General features: G+C 39.3%; 1 protein-coding gene across 1 annotated transcript in view; it reads left to right on the forward strand.

Annotated features, from left to right (window-relative positions):
- Positions 1-18,070, forward strand: part of ATP10B (ATPase phospholipid transporting 10B (putative)) — a 170,328-nt gene that overhangs the window by 108,822 nt on the left and 43,436 nt on the right. Inside the window, exons 2-3 of the mRNA XM_030957703.1 lie at positions 15,544-15,837; positions 17,193-17,387. Of these exons, the coding sequence (XP_030813563.1) occupies positions 15,544-15,837; positions 17,193-17,387 (489 nt within the window). The remainder of the gene's footprint in view (positions 1-15,543; positions 15,838-17,192; positions 17,388-18,070) is intronic.

An 18,070-nucleotide genomic window follows, 5' to 3' on the forward strand; every position in this document is an offset into this window, starting at 1 on the left:
GCCATCCACAGGGTCCACGAATTCCATTTTTCCATTTCCAGGACCATCTGAAAGCTGATCTTGGAGTGCTTACCACACAAAGCTCAGAAGTGAGTAGTGCCAGGTGAGGGTATTGAAGGCTGAAATTATACAAGTTCTCCTATATTTAACTGGAATTAAGCAGATACTTGAGTCCATCCAGTTTGTGCTATTTTGGGCTTGCCACCACTCAGTAAACACATCATTTTAGCTCTGTTTCTCACATAAGGTATCTGCTTGGGAGTGATTAAAAATGTTAAGTTGTGCAGGATGGACTTCACGTAATTCTTGCAGAAAATGTGTTTTGATGCCATTTCCATCCTGTGTCCTGCTGCCTCCCCTAAAAAGGAAAAAAAATGCAGACTTGCTTTAGGAGAGTATGTTCCACACTGGGGACATACATGAACAAAGCATGTGCAGCACATTGGAGAGTTGCAAACTTGTTCTCAGATTTTGCAAAAAACATCACAAGGAACCTCCCACTTAGAGATCGGTTGTAAAAAAATGAATGGGTGATGTTCTTGCTAATAGCACCATGTTCCATGTTTCAGTAACCTGTTTATGCTCTGAGGCTTGAAAAAAACAACAAAACAAACAAATGCTTGAGCAGTGCAAGTTCTAAAGCCTGGTTTAGGGCAGGAGTATCAGCCACTGCAGAATATTACAGCTACACTTGTTTTCTGGCCCTTCTTTCAGGGAAAATTGCTGGTGCTCAAACTCCCACATTGTTTACTTGTTCTCCTAGAGTGTATTTCTGCCACAGGCAGTGCTGTGAAGCAGATTACATGATTTAATATTTTGCAGGAGTTGTAATAACGAGGCAAGTAGGACTGTCCAACATGGAGCATCTTCCATTTCAACCAGGAGGTGAAGCTGAGGACATTTATTGGAAAGAAATACTGCCTTCCTGCCATTAATAAAACTAAAGGGTTTGGGTAGTGCTGCACAGTTATTTCTCCTTGTGAATTTATGAGGGCATTTGGGGAGAGCTGTTTTTCTTCCCCATGCTCCCTCTCCCTTGCAGTGAGTGATGGCTGCGAGGCGAGCAGAGAGCAAACAGTTCATAAATGGAACTGCCTGCAGGAGAGCTCCTGGAGCACAGCAAAGTGCTCTAATGGAGGGGGCAGCCAGGGTGGGCAGGCTGTAAAACAAGTGCATGGCTACTTAAAGAGTTGTCTTTGCTCTGTTTGTACCTCGCTGATACAGACTGGGTGGAAATATTTTCAGTAGAAATATCTCTGAGTCTTGGGCTCATCTCCAGCGTGCCCTGTCAGTCACCTGCTGCCCTGTGCCTGTCCTGGTGATTTCTGCTGTGCTGCACAGGGGGAAAAACCCTGAATCTGTCCTGGGAACAACTCATAAACTTGTATAATCACATATCTAATTCTACTTATTCCTTGCACACTGTATAAAAGGAAAGATTGCTACTATTTTTAGTTTGGGTCTTAACACCATATAGCTCAGAGAGGAAGTTTGTTTAGTTTCTATGGTTCAAGAGGGGCACCTTCTAAGTTCATTAGGAAAAAAAAAGGAAAGTTTTTAATAAATTTATGTTCAAAATCTAGTAGAAAAATGTCCTTTCTTCCACTAAAATCTGTAGATATTTTTCCTCTAAGGGCAACAAGATAAATATATTGTTTTCACTAAGACACTCATTTCTAATAAATGGCACTGACCTACTTTGGTGCTGTTACATTTGCAATTGGGGCAAAATAATGTCTTAATCTTCCTCTAAATATGGGAGTGTCCTGCAAAGCTAAAACATGTAAACATAGGGGAAAAAAATAGGAAATAGAGCCCTGAATCCACATTTTCTGCCTGCTGTTTGCCTTTAAATACTGTGCTGTTAAAATTATAGCTGTGAATTTGTCAACCTCAGACACTTGTAAAATACTCAGCTGATGTGGGATAACCCAACACATTCTTCACAGTTCTACCTTTTTAAAAGCAATAGTTTGATGTGAAACCCTCTTGGGATGAGTGTAAAACTGGGACAGTTGTTTCTGAATTTTTTCCTTGCCTTTGACAGTAACAGTCATATTTCTATTTGCAAAATGGGTGGTTCATTTACATCACCAACTCTTTACAATGACTACCTGGTTAATGATTGCAAAACAGACAGAGGGCTGTAAAATAATTGGTAATTTCTTTCTTTTCCTCCTCATATAGTGATGGGAGCCAGAATCATTCGGTTTGGCGCCATTTAATATTTGACCTCTCTGCCTGTTTTCTCATGCTGTCACAAGTCACCAGTTCACTTGTGTCCTGGGTGATTATCTGGGGTTGTGCAACCTCCATGCCTTGCCTCTGCACTGAAAACATCTCTAAAAGGCATTTCTTTTTGTAACCTTAGCATCTCTTTTGCTATTCTTTGGGTAACCACCTATTTGCAGCATACTGTGTGACAGACCTTGAGGAGAACTGCCTCATGTAGTACCACTAATCCCAAGAACCATCATCACCTCTTGGAAATGTCAGCAAAAAGTGGAACTTGCTACACAATAGTCTTGAAATTGTTTTTATTCCTTTGAAATTTCTGTAGGAAATCACCCTGCTGTGTCTATATAAACCTGTATTTTATGTGATAAAGGAAAACTTATTTTAGGAGAGATTTCTGCTTTATTTCTTACTGTTGTCAAATCAAGAATCATCAAGCCATGCTTAATATAGGAACAATTTGATAAAAGTACTGGCAAGTGTGGCAATGGGAAAGTATTAATGAGTGTTAACAGGAAATCAGGCCATGCAATCTCATGCCTCAGAGAGCTGCAAAAGCAGGAACACTGACAGTCCATTTTTATAAACAGCTCACTTTTCTCTTACCAGTGAGAGCACAGCTCCTTGGTAACAATTATCCCTGGTGAACAGGGTTCCTAAAGTGTATGTATTGCCTTTGGTGCCAGTGTTCCATGAAAGAGTTGCTGAAATATTACAGATGTGCCAGACTGTTGTGTAATGGCAAGGGTGACCAATGTGACCTGTGGGTTTTGTCCAAGGGGAACTTACTTCTGAAAATAATTTTTTTTTGTAGAATTCACATGGTACAGTAACAAACCATATCTTGAGGCACTGCAGTGCACTGATGAATGAAAAGATGGTGCACTGGGTACAGAAATAGATGATTTTGCCAAGAGACTTTGTCTTCTAACTGCTAGGAAAGGCAGTAAAACCATTGTGAAGTACCTTCCAGTTTAGACTGGTGTAACTACAGATTGCTGTGGTTATCTTATAACCATCACCCACTCAAGCAGTGATCACAGTTGTTGTTCTTGGAAGGACTTGCAAATGTCACACCTCTTATTGCAGGTAATGGAACTCCCAGCACCCCGTGGTATTTATAACTGCACTATGTGCTCCTGTAATGAGAAAGGACACAGAGACCAACACTCAAGTTAGAGAAAATAATTAAGGATTAGAAGAGAAGAAAGAACACAATTTGTTAAAATTTGTAAAGCTGTTGAATCTGTCTCTGAATTTAGAGGAAATAAGTTCCACTGTTTGCAGCAGGTCAGCTGGGCTTGCGTAAGATAACAAATGAGTAAAATTCCAGGAAGTTAAACTGACAGCTTTCCAAGTTCATAGCACTCCCTTCTCAAAGCAAAGCTGTAAAAAAATTATGGTTTCCACCATCCACTTCTGGGTTGTAGCTAAACCCAGCTCACTTAATAGCTGGAGAAGATGACTGAGTCAAGTGCCACGTGTAACAGCAGGCTGTAATCAGCTTCAGTGTGAAGATCTAAATTGCAATCCAGTGCTTTTAAAAGCAAGAAAAGTCAGTTTGAAATCACTTTGGTAATACACAAGTAGACTGTTCTGGCAGAAACACAACCTTTGGCAGCGGCACAGAAGCTCTTTCACACACTCTGGGGCCAGTTGTAACACTTCAGAATTTGTGAGGAAGACTTGGCTGAAAGTCTCTCTTGTGTCAGCAGTATAAGCAAGAAGAGGATGATAAGAACTTTTTCCTTTGACTCACGAACAGATTCATGACCTAATGTGATTTCAGTAAAATTACTGTATGTAAAAAATCAGCCTGGAAGTGAAGTCATTTATACATCAGACTCAAAGAGCATTTACCTTACTAATGCTTTTGGTTGTGTTTGACTTTGAATGTCATCTGGTTTTGATTATAATTAAATGAATTGAGTACTTTGAATAATTTCTTTTGTAACAGAAATTAGCCACTCTCAGACTTTAAAGGTAAACAAAAAAAATATTTGCTGGTTTTGTTCAAACAAGCCCTGGCTATAAATCATCAGAGTGACTGTATGCTTCATATTCTGCTCTTTAAATGCATACTAATTAAAACCTGAAATTTTTGCCAGTGTTTATGATAGTATAAATTCTACATATGTGCTATATTGATAGTATATATTCTACAACCAAACAAATATCTCACAAAACAGAAGAACAAAACAGGTTTTCATGAGTTAGAATTTAAAGTCTTGAAATTTAGAATTAGGAGAATAATATCAGAAAAGATATTTGGATTGGTTTGTTTGGGGTTTTGTCATTTAATGCAAATTTTCAGAATGTTTTCTCAGTCTGATACTTATCACTCTGCTTTAAGAACATATTCAGACTTGAGCAATCTTAAGCAAAATTCTAATTTCTTCATTTCCATTGTTTAAGTAGTAATTAACAACAAATATAATGATAATATTGTTTCAGATGTTGCAGCCAGATGTAAATGAAGATCAGGTTTGGAATTAGATGTATTAAATTCATTTTAGGTTCAACCTTAACAGTTGCTGTTCTGGTACCACTTGGATTACATTCTGCCTCTCATTTCTGGGATCAAACAACTTTTTGCTCATTTTCATTACTATTTTGCATTCACATAAGTCATTTTTGCAAAGCAACAAAAAAGTAAGCCTAGGGAACCTTCAGAAGGACAGAGGCATGTACTTGCTTTTTACCTTAAGGTTTCGTATGAGAGTTCAGAGTAGAAAAAAAAATCTGCCCATGTTTGCTCTTCATTTCCTTATCAGTGATTTTGTGATAAACTTTACTTGAAACATAGAGTTTGAACATAGATTGGGAGAGGAAGTTTGAATTTGCCAGAGATTCTGACAAGGCAGTATCTGTACTCAGCTCTGTTGGGATAACTCTGTTAGGCCTCAAGTACTTATGGCATGGAGCATTTGCTTCCTGTCAGCCCATTTTTCTTGGCCTTGCCTAATTTTATAAAATAACTACACTGCTGAATAACAAAGAGGTGCTTCATCAGATCTGACCCAGTTCTGTTTCCTAATTCTGGTATTTACATATCATCACTATGTTCTCTAAATGCAGCCTGCGTGAATCAAATAAAATAATTTTTCTGAATTTTTCTAGATCTCAAATTTTTAATGTGCTTTTGGATCTCTGCTTATGCTGCCTCACTGCAGTACATCTGATATTCTGCAACACATAGTTTCTGACATGACAGGGTTAATTTCTCTTGCTTCAGTTATGTATTTTTCTATGGGGATGAGATGTGACGTTTTCCAAAATTACTTAATAATCCCTGTTTCCTTGCAAAAGGTCTGGCTCGAGTCACCTTGCAGTACAAACATAAGCTCTTTTTGTCTCCATGGAACATTGCCTGTAGGCCACTTCTCCCTGATTTCTTGCTTTAGAAAGAGCCAGAATAGCTGGACTGGTTTTAGGCACCTGCAGTAATTTGCAGTGTGAGTACATCAGTGTTTGCCTCCTACCCCTGTCCTCTCCCACTCCCCTCAGCGCTGGCTGCCTGTCAAGTGACTCATTTTCTCTGGAATAAAGTGACATTTCCTAAGGTTAATGTTGTAACTCTGTGACCTGACAGATGGAGGAGCGAGAAAGATCAGAGATATGGATAGGATAAGCTGTTTTCTGTAGCAAAACCAGCCTTGACTGGGCATACTGTAAATATTGGCATTTTAGATTTTATTAATAGGGGTTTGGGGAGAAACACCCTGCCAACAAGTGAGTTTTTGTATTATATTCTTTTGTGGTCTTATAAAGTAGTTTCTGTCATATTATCCTTTTTATCTATCTAGTTTATTTAAATACAAAAATGTGTATCCTAGTTAACCTAGCCTGGGAGAGCATGGCAGCATAGAAGGAGATAGGATTGAAGGGAGTGTTACTAATGTTATTAAAAGGGGATGGATGCTTCCAAGGATTAAAAGGGGATGGATGCTTCCAAGGAGCATTTTACAAGTACATACTCTTATGCATTTTATTTTCAGAATCTCACACAGAAATTTGTGGTAGTCTTCAAGGCCAAGGAAACCTGTGAGCAAGAGGGGGAGATCAGTTTCCTGTGTCCAGGTTAACCTGTGTCCATCCTGCAGTGGCTGACATGGCCCTCCCAGGTCTCCAGGGGTTCTCCATGTGGTGCAGGACTGCCAGCAGGGCTTTTCTGGACTGACAAGATTTTCACATCATCCTTTCAAAAATGCCTGAAAATAATTGTTCCAGAGAGAACCAGAGCAAGTTTGTGCTGGGCACACATTGTGCACACCTGTGCCACCAGCCCAGGTGTCACTGGACATTCCTCCAACAATGCTCTGTGATTAGGTCCTGATTAAGCTTTCCCTTGATCTTTGATTGACATGCAACTGTGCCCTAGTGAATTGCCAGTCTTTTTAGCTTTTCTGGTTTTTCTTTCCATTTCATATAAATAAGTAACCGTTCTCTTTGAGGCACTTTAATATTCAGATTTGGAGAACTGAAATTAGAGTCAGCACATTCTGACAAAAACATAGATGCATAAAAGGTTTTTACATATAAAGGATCTTCTGGTCAGTTTCCAGTTTGTTTTCTTTTTTTTTCTGCTTCCTTTTGGAATTTTTCAGCATTGCTGAGTTCCCACATGAACATCTGCAACATAATTTTCAGCCTAAGTGCTTTATAATCATACACACTATAAATATTAGATTGTCTTTTAGAGGCCACTTCACTTTGATTTTGAATATTAAGTGGAACAAACAAAAAAAAATTATTATTCAGACAATTGCTCTAATTTTGGTGTCCTTGTTTCTGGGCTAAAATGCAACAAAATTCTGCTGTTGCTGGAGTTTGAAATACAGGGTCTTCTAATTAAGTAGTGTGCAGGATCACTCAGAGCTGGAGGCAGAGGCATACATTGGATAACAGGTATTGGTTTCCTTTCTAATAGCCAACTCAGAGGACTTCTAAATAGGCAGATGAGACCACAGGGAACACTTCCCCATCCCAGAAAATGTTGCTCATGTGATTTATTTAGAAAAACAAGAGACAGCTGTGCAAAAAGCCCCACCCAGACATAGATATTGGGCAGGAAGCATTTATTTGCAGTTTACGGAATAAACTTTTTCTGATTAAATGGGCTTCCAGTACAGTGGGTCTAAAGTTGCCTCACTTTGCCCTACCAAAATCTTGACTTGCCTGCCCAGTCTGTCTCTGTCCTTTGCCCCAGGATCTGGGTGGAGATGGCTTCTCACAGTGCTGCTGGTGGCCAGGATTGTCTCCCCCAGAGGTGACTCTGCTCAAGCTGAGTTGCTGCAGTCGTGCTCAGCTGATGTTTGGGAGGGCTTATTGCAGTCTGTCACTCCACTGCTCCCAGAATGTACTGGGCCCAAAATTCCTTCATACTTTTAAATCCTTAAAAATGGACTTTTCTCAGCCGTGGAGAGATGGTAAGAATTGTAGAACCCTGAGGGTGCTGGTTGGTGCTGTTTTCTCTGATTATTGGTGTCTGAAGTGTTTTTATAGATAAGGCAGGTTCCCCAGATGCAGAACACTATCCAGATATTTTCACTTCTATGTTACCTGTAAATCAAAAAGGCCTCCAATAACACAAGTCCCCTCTAAGGCTTTATTCCATTATTCCAACATTTTTATTTTATTTCCTAACTGAAAGCAGCAGCGACTTTTCTTCGTGTTGCCTGTGTGGATGATGCAGCATCCATCCAAAAGAGCAGCAGTGAGCTGCAGATTTATGTCCTGGGAGCTGAATGAGGGAGAGGCACCGTAGCACACCCATCTTTTCATTTCCTTATCTGGTCTTGTTTTCTGATAACCAAGTTATGGAAAGAATGGAGATGAGGTTTTCTAGAGCTCAGGAAGGAGTTAGGTCTGGAATATTTTTACTTTTTCCCTATTTTCCCTTTTTACCCTTTCTTCTATAAGCAAAGAAAGAATTGTATGTTTGCCTGTATTTAGAACTTCATCTGGAGGCAGTTTCCAAAGGTCAGTGGTAAAGGCTGTAATACAGTTTTGTTTAGGCCAATGTTGTTCATGTGGCATAGAAAATTTTTTATTATTACTATTAAAAGTGAACGATAAGAGATTCTGTGTTATGTCTCTTATGTTTCTTGGATCAGAGTGATAAAGGCCTGGTTTCAGAAAACCTCTGTATTTAGGACAGTACCTTCATGTGCATCCTCAAAACAAAATCCATGCCAAGATGTGTAGTTCTGGCTATTTCTTAAAATGGCCTCACTCCTCAGTCTCACTTCTGCACTGGCCTGAGCCTGCAGTCCTCTTTCTGCAACTATGTTTACTTGTTTGAAAATATATATGCACATAAAATATTTTTAGGAATCCACTGCCAAAGTCTGGCAGTAAGAAAATCCAGAGGAAAAGTCATGACAACCACAGCCCTGGCTGCTGTTTCCATCTGATGCCTCCAAGTATCACCCTGCCTTTTTGGGCTTTGTGAGGGCTCTATGCAAGAGTCATTTTCCAGTGTCTCCTCAGCTGAAAATGTGAGCTGGGCAAATGCAATCCCTGCTTTGAAAGGTGGCAGAAGCTGCCTCTGCCTACACTTGTGAAAAGTACAGTGGGCCCAAATGTAATAATAGCCCACTGTAGTTCTTGGGTGTGCTGGCAGCAGTGATATTCCTTGCAGCAAGCCAGATAATTTTAGTCTAACTCTCTATTTAAATGAGCACATCATGTGGGAGACCTGAGCAAGCTCCTTATTCACAGAATGAAGTTAACACAGCATCCAACATTACTGTTTGCAAGCTGGAAACTTCCCTCTTGAATAATATTTGATAATCATCCTTGTCTGCATGACCTGTATGTCAGCATATGCTGAGAGCACATCTATTTTGAAACCAGCCTTAATAACGCAGCTGCAGCCCTGCAGAAGGGAGAGCTGCCTGAACATGCCTTGCACTGCTCAGCTACAGCAAAGTTCTGCATCCAGCCCTGAAATCTGGGCTCAGCAAAGAGCCTTATAATTAACCTATTATTGCAAGGTTTGTGGGTTTATTCACCAAGGAAAGAGCACCTAAGACAGGGAAAGCGTGTCAGTCTAATACAGCAATGGAACAGTGAAGCTCTGTGGTCTGACGTATTAGATTTATGAAAAGCTCTTTTCTATTTATCCCCCACAAACACAACCCTGGACTGAAAACCATTATATAATTGTTAATCCATAATACATTTCTCTTGTCAGTTGAATGACAGCAGTCTGCACTGACGAAGATTTTTGAATGAAGTATTTTTTTTTGAGCTCTTTTTTCATTCGAGCAATTTTCTTTAATTCTGCAAGTATTATGGCTCTACTATAAAATGCTACAGGGTAATTTTAGGCTGTGGTCTGTATCCTGCTGATCAATACAACTGCATTCTTCATTCTCCCCAATCTCCTTTCCTTTTCCCATTAGTCATAACTACATGATTCTGTCTCTGAACTGTGACCAAGGAAGAATTTCTATATAGTATCACCAAAAAATGAAAGAGCTCTCTAGCAGATAATTGCAAAGCAGATAAAGAAGCTTGTGGCTGAAATTTCTATAATACTCAGCTTACTTGGTAATGTTTATCTCCCTGGTCAAGCCTTCCCCAGAATGGCTCTTTTGAATGGATGCTGCATCATCCATATGGGGCAACAACAAGAACAGTTGCTTGCTGCTTTCAATTAGGAAATAAAATTAAAATTTTTAAATAATGGAATAAAGCCTTAGAGGGGACCTGTGTTATTTGAGACCTTCTTGATTTACAGGTAATGTAGAAGTGAAAATATCAGATCAAAACATGGAATCATTTACTTATTTATAATTCTTGATAATGCACACTCCTGAAAGCAAATGCTACCACTGCACTTTCTCACTGATTTTCAAAAATGAGCTCCACTATGTCTGAAATTTTGCCCTGAAGTTCCAAAAATTAACTTTTTAAAACAAGGTGCAGATCTTGTCTTTCTTTGATGGCTCTGAAAATGACTGTTTTGTATCTCTACCTTCTGAATTTGTTTTTACATATGCCTGTGAGCAGGGTTGTTTTTCATTTGATGTAGATCCCTTTAATAAACAGCACAAGGCATGATTGTGTAAAACTTGTTTTGCATATGCAGGAGAGGCAGGACTCCTTTCTCCAGCCTTTTAAGTCTGGGATGCAGAGATCTGCAGCTGAGCCTGTTATTTGGAAGAAATGAGGCAACCTCAAAAGAGAGAAAATTGTTTTCTTATTGCTGACTTTCGGGTGAGCTTTCTCCTACAGTTAACAATACCTTTTTTTTCTATACAAGAGTCTTCAAAAGAGAGATAGCATTTGAAAAAATGCTCGTAAATTATATGTCACAATCTGTCCTTCTCTGCTGATAGCATCAGCATAGCTCTCTAATGCAGTCTGCTCCTATCATATAAGAGGGAAGTTTTCTCTAGTATTGGATGAGATGAAGCAATCACAGGGAGAATGCTAATTACATGGGCTAGCTATGAAAAATTGAGAAAGGCTTTTTCAGTGTCGACGCAAGGGTGCAAAAGGAAAACATCAGTGCTCTGTTACAGCATCCCTTTTCCAATAAAGGGGAGTATTTCCTGAATACTTTTTGCTGGCTTACAATTGCAGTACTCACAACTACAAGATAAAGCATTTGGGGATTAAAATGCCAAATTGCGTCTACTGCATGCTAGGGGGTTTAGTGCTATCTTCCTTCTGGTTTCTTTCTTGTTAAGTTCTTGAAAAGGAAGTTCACAAATTGCATTAAAATGCCTACAGGTTCCCATTATCATATGACATTTATAAAATATTTTTAAAATAAACAATGGCCTGCCTGAGAAGGCTTGAGACAGGTAAGTATAAGGTAATTCATCTGGGATATGCAGATCTGTCTATACATGTTAGAATCCACACTTGGAAACGACTTGCCACGGTGATTCCCTTTGTCTCTGCCAAGCCAGTGTGCCTCTCAGCTCTTCCAACAAAAGGAATAAATAATTATCCTGTTCCTCTCTTTTTTCAAATGTGTTCATGTGCCCCGGATACGTTATGTAATAAATACAGGCATGGGCTATCTGTGAAAGTTTATCACAGTGCAGGCTAAATCACAGTGACTTCACAGATGTTTAGGACAGAAATGTAGTACAATCCTACCAATGAGGAAAGTTTCATTCATTGATTAAATACAGGAAGAAGAAAATAAAAGAGGCTTTCAAAACATGAATGGTAGCCTTGGTTTTTATAAGGTAGAATTAACAGCTGCTTATTGCAGTGAATACATTACTGTTGTGATATGCAAAATCCCCCTTAGGAGACAGGCTTGTCAATAGCTTTTCACAAACAGGAACTTTTTCAGAGCACCATTAGGCAAAAAGTGTCCCTTCCAGAAATAGCACATGCACTCTTTTAGTTAATAGAAGATGGATATTTTAATCCACATGCAAATGACAAAGAAAAATTGTTTCCTCACATTGTTCCTCTGAACTGGCTGATGACACAAGTTACCAAATGGCACTCCAGACTCTACAGAAAGAGTGTGCCAGTGCTCCTTTTGTTGCAAAGAAATTCTCTTTTTTCAATAGCTGCCTGATGACATTGTGAATGATACCATTTTAATTTACAGCATTTCATTCGCTTCATTCTTCCATCAAATACCAGAAATCTGGAAAACTTTCTGGGACACCCTTTCTTCCACAGCTTTTTGGGAAAGGTGCAAAGGTTTTCACACTTTTGTTACTGCTTCATATTTCAGACATTTTGATGCAGCTTGTGAAATAATGTGAGCACTGCATCTACCCTCCTGCATTGACACCATCTTACACATTTATCATCTCACACCTTAGTGTAACTGAGTGTCTAACTGACATATTTCTGTATGGGAAGTCACCTTTGCTATAGTTAGATAGTAATTTAATCACTTATATGTTGATGGTCTGGTTCATTCCAAATGCAGAAGTTCAGGAATTGAGATACCTAGATATGTTTTAGATTTTTGCCCATCTCTTGAGGCTGTCATACCTCCACTGGAAGCACAGACAAGAGTGACAAAAAATCGGACTGTGTGGAAGAGTGCTTTTCCTAAAAGGAAGAATAAAAGAGGTAATGATCTGTTACAATTTTATATGATGAATATATCTCTGTGGGTTCAGAAATTTTGAGGGGCATCTACACAAGGGGGGAGGGGGCATGTCCTAGGCTAGACTGCACTGTTTGCTCCTAGAAAACCATGTGGGAGTTACAGATGGGAAAACTGTGTCTGCCCTGTTGAAAACTGCCCACGGAGCATCCATCAGTAATAGAATAGAAAGAAGGTAAATAGTTTCTTGAAACTGAAACTTTTTAGGTTTTCAGTTAAGGAATGATGAGAACAGCATTAACTGGCAAAGTTTACAAAAGACTGAACAATGAGACACTAAAAGCTTCTGCTGTATGATTATATAGCAATAGAGGGGGAATTGTTATGGATATTCCTCTGCATGGCTTACCTGAAGTGGCTGCATCCTACTTATTAGCTTCTGTGAGTTTAAGAACATAGATTACTTCTTTTTGTCCCCCCTTTTGCCAAGTCTGTGAGTGCTGAGCTGCAGCTCAGCCATGGCTTGTCCATGCATTTCTCACCCTGTTGCACAGGGACAGGGTGACAGCACAATGCCACTTTCTGCAGCCCTGCCTGCTCTTTCTGACCTTGTCCCATGGAAAGTCTCAAAATCCCAGTCAAAAATCAGCTGGTTCCTTTTGAAGACAGTGTTTCAGAAGTGGCTGACAAAGGGGAGCTCAGGCAAGGCTGGAATATCTCTAAATGTGCCAGCACTGGAAAAAGCACCTGCTGTAATCACTATGCTGAAGTGGAATAGGTGGCAAATCCCAAACAAGATGGTGTTGGAAAAGTCTGCATCACCCTGATGCTTCTCTTTCAGGATATGGATTGTGGTGCTGAAGCTTCACTAACCAGATGAAAGCAACTTTTTTAAAAGTATGTTGAAAAAAATCCACACTCCATGGATTTCAATGCTATCTCTGTGAAAATATAAATTAAATAAGTGTTTAAAATATTCCAGAATTGCAGAAAATGGATTTTAAGATGCTTTTTCAGAAAAAGTTGGGACAGACCATTAAATATATTGCCAAAGGAGTGCAATATGTTTTGTAGATTTCCTGCCATACAGAAGATGGCATAACACATCAAACTACCAGCAAGCTGGAATATTCTTGTGAGAAGTTGTCTGAATTACAGAAAATTGTCATTTTACACAAGTAAGTATCTTTGAGTTCTTGCTTTTTTCCTGTTGGGTGATCTGCTACACTGATGGCACATTCAGTATCCTTTATGTTTTTAGTGATCAGAAATTACAAGTTTTGTTTGCTTCTGCTACTTTTTCACTCTCAGCACTGAAGTTCACAGCTCAAGGAAGCCATTATCTTGCTGCTTTGATTATGCATGCAGTTGTGTAAGTCCCCCCACAGAGCACTTCCTTAGTTCTGTGTGGTTTATGAGGAATCTCTACATTTCCTGCAACACATTCCGTTGCCTGATGGCAGCAATTGGCCTCTCTTCACGGATATGGCACTGTCTGACCACTGCCTTTCAAAGACAATCGGCAGGAGGGCTGAATTCCAAACTGAATAAAACTAAATCGTTTCATTAATTCATTGGTACAGTAAGAAATCTGTTAAGATGGAGTGCAGAGAGACCCGCTCTTGAATGTCAAGCAGCCTCGCCTAATTGTGATTTGTGATGCTTTAGAAAAAGTTTCCCAGGGGAAGTTATGGAAGACATGGTTCTATTATGTGTAAAGCTGCCTTAATTAATCTTGTCTGCTTTTATTTTTAGCAATATACCTGAATTTATTGCTTTTTTCGTTTATAAATTCTAAGGAGTTTCAATCTACCTTGGTGTATCTCAGATACAGAGTGACATGCTCCATTAGGTAGTGAGTAACTCTGTCACCTGCAACTTATATTAAGAGATATACACATGTATAATGTGGTTAAAGATGTATATAGTACAGTATGTATCTGGGTCACTTTTCCATCCACTGTTCAGACCTTAATTTAAGCTGAAGTCAACTGGGGAGTTAATTGCTCAGAACAAGAGCAAGGTGGCAGAATTTTCCAGGTGTCCAGCCTTTAACCTAGAAAATCTAAGCCGCATCATTTCCCTATAGTGTTTTCACTGAGTACTCACTGTGTGTTTTTTGGTAACCCCCAACAATGGAATTTCTGACTTTTCATTATGAAATCCTTCAGCACCAGAGTTTAAAGATTACGCTGTGAGGACATGGCTCTAAGTTATTATATGTTGAATATAACTTTGATTTCAGTCAAATACTCATTAATTTGCACACTGGCTAAGTAGTTTTCTTCGAAGACTCAAACATACACATATTTTTGAATATGATTAAGGGTTTGGGGTTTTTTCTAAAAAAGTCACACACTCTGTATTTCCCCCAGTCTAAATTAGGTGGATTCAGTTCACATTTTGTTCAGTGGAACCTTGAAGCTGCACAAGGCCAGTACCTTTTATTTTTTGTTTGGTTTTGCACATTTAGTGCCTTGACATTGTATGGCAGTTTCCAGCTCTCAAACTCACACTGTTTGAGTGAGATTTTGCTGTGTTCAGATTGAGCATTACGGCAGCTACTCTTGTGTGGCTGGAGCCCAAGCATCACACCTGCAGCTGTGAATGTGTGACCAGGAGACAAATTTTCAGTGATAATAGGATTAGCATTGGGAGATTTAATTCCTTTATCTCTCCAACCCATAAAACATCCATTGTTTTAGTGCTGGCTGGGATTTTCCTTTCAAATCAGATTTCTTTGAAGACTTTGGAAAACTGTTACCTGTGTGTGAATGTGATTAAGCTGATGCTGCAGCTCTTTATTATCTGAGCTATTAAGATTCAAAACCTGAACCAGTCCTGCTATAAGTAAGAATGAACAGGAAAAGTATTGTAAGAAAGTCAGACATTTTAAGAAAAATGCCTGAATAGATTTGGTGGCACTTTACAATTTGAAAAGTAGGATACAGGATTCATGATGGAAACATCGATGTTCACCACTGTTAAATTGGCTTTATCTCTGTCAATTTGCTGTTCTAAGACACAGAAAATAGATTTTAGATATTTTTTTCATCCCCAGAGATAGACATAGATTTTCTCATATTGAAGATTTTGTTTTGTCTTTTATTCTCTGCATTGTCTACAGAAGTTCTGAGATCAAAGAACATGCACTGCACTGAGCAGGAGAATTGTCTTTGTGTTAAACCTCAGCTTGCAAAACATGAAGGGAGTTGTCTACCAGAGTGGAATTGGATTTCAGCCCTTGTCATGCATTTGTCTTTCAGGCTGCCCTCCCTGCTGAGAATGGCTTTGTCTGTGGACTCGGCTCGGTACCGCTGGCAGCGACGGGGAGCTCGCAGTCCCTCCCAGGCTCTGTCAGAATCAAAACCTCTGCTGCTTTCTGTCAGAGCCAAACCAAAACTCAGCCCAAACACATGGAGGACTGTGCTGCCTGACAATGGGAGACAGTGGAAGGACTGGAAACAAGCTTCTACAGTTTATTCTAGAAACAGGATACAGACCACAAAGTACACATGGTTCACTTTTTTGCCCCGAAATCTTTTGAGACAGTTCCACAGGTAAAAAAACTCATTCAATGTAGGCACAGAGTGTGTGGTGATTGGAGTGGGGCTGGCCCAGCCCCATCCCCATGGGCACAGCTGTGAGCAGCAGGTGAGCAGCACTGACAGCAATGAGCCATGGAGTGCCCAGGGGCACTGAGCAACCACCACAGGGAGCAGAGGGCACACGGGGCAGGGCATCAGCAGGAGGGGATGAAAGGCTGGGCAAAAGAAGAAGAAGGTCAGATGCTTGCAGCCTTCTGAAGAGATATGGCGGTGCTCTGCATGGGTTGAAGCTTTCTGAAATTGTATAATGATACTTGGTGTATCATGGCTGTCTCAACTGCAATAATTCAATGATCCTTGAGATTCAAGAACTCTCTCTGAAACTGTGATATTTGAGTGCGGTGGAGAAGGCCTGCTTTCGTAGTTGCAACTGTACTAAAACTTAGATGATGATAGTTTGTGACAAAATGGCACTCAGTTGACACTGAAACGGTGGATTAAAGCAAGCAAGGCATGCTTAACCACTGCTGTGACCAGCTTTTTTAATTGAATGCTGCAACAGTTCTCTTTGTAAAAAAATCTAATTTTATTTAAAAATCCTTCTGGTTTTGTGTTGTATAAATTTCTGGATTTTAGAGCACAAAAGGAATTCACTGGATGTGTTGAGACACCTCTGAAATTTTGTAGATTTCAGTAGCTCAGTTGTGATATATTTTTAATGTTACAAAGTGACCGTCTACCAATGTAGAAATAGTATATATGTAAGTGCAAGTGCCAGGTCAGGTTTCTTTCCAAGTGCTGGTTTAAAATTATGTAAATACCCCCACCCCCAGCATAATGAACCAAGTCAAAAAGGATTCAATTCCAGGGAACCATCATCACAATAAAGAGAAATGGAAGTTGTATATCCATCTGTAGCTTTGAAATTTTCATTCTGTATACTAGTTTGGCCCATTGTTAATTCAACCTGCCATTTGCAGAATCCTTCATGGATTCCTGATGGGTACATTTCTATAAATTCATTGGTTAGTTTTTTTAAGGTTTGTTTGGCTTTTGTTTAATTTTGTGCTTATTTTCAAGACTAAGGGGCCATTAAAGACTTTGGAGATCCCACAGACAAATATTATTTCCAACATGTGAGAAAACTGGAGGTAGCTATAATAGCATGAAAATGTATGTCACAGGCTCTTCTGAAGAAAAAATTTGCATCTGGGTTAAGCAACTGATTAATTTGTTCTAGAGAAAGGAAAAACAGGGTACAAGAGTGAAATTATTAATGTTCCTTTGACACAGAATGGGGGTTGTTCATTAAGGAAAGCCTACATTCTAATTTCTGACTACTTTTAATTTATTTTGTACCTTTTCAGGCTGAGTAATCTCTACTTTTTCTTTCTGGTGGTTCTGAACTGGTTCCCACAAGTGGAAGTCTTCCACAGGGAGATCACCATGCTGCCTCTGGTCATGGTGCTGCTTTTCAGCATGATTAAGGATGCTGTTGAAGACTACAGAAAATACCAGTATGACAAGAGAATAAACTTCACTAAAACCAGAGTATATGACAAGTAAGTAAACTAAATTAATTATTTGTTTCCTTGCTTCTCTTGTGATAGAAACTGCTCGTCTGATTTTATAGGAACTCCCTCTCTGACCTTTCAGAATACTGTAAGTTTGGAAGAACCATTACAAAATATTTTTTCTACCTTTAAAAATGCCTTATTCATTTCACTTAAATCATCTCAATATCACTGAGGCTTTGTTTCATATCACAACAGCGTGTGCTGATACATACAGGTTTTCATTTCAAGTTTTCCAACCAGCTTGTCAACACACACCAACTCCTCTCCTGATAGCACCAGGATCTTCAGGATTAATGGAATTTACTCAAGTCTAGAACAGAAAACTGGGGCTGTAGAGAAACTGGAACAAAGTCTTTCAGATGTCTCACAATAAAGCCAGTAATACAGAAATTAATCATCAACTACATTCAAGGTGACTCATATAATAATAATCAGGAGATGAAAAAGCAGGACGGAAAATCATATAATAATCAGGAGATGAAAAAGTTTTAGGACCTCCAGTAAGCAGAGAGATCAATACAAGCCAGCTTGGCTTTGGAGCTGGTGCAACACCTGCGAGAAGCTGTTTGCTCAGGACTGACTCAGAAGGAAGAAATAATTTCACTGCAATTCTGGTTGCAACATTTCGATTTCATCAGAGTTTCTTGTCCAAGTACTAACTTGAGACT

This window comes from Camarhynchus parvulus, chromosome 13 (assembly GCF_901933205.1).
Source record: "Camarhynchus parvulus chromosome 13, STF_HiC, whole genome shotgun sequence".
Lineage (NCBI taxonomy): Eukaryota > Metazoa > Chordata > Aves > Passeriformes > Thraupidae > Camarhynchus > Camarhynchus parvulus.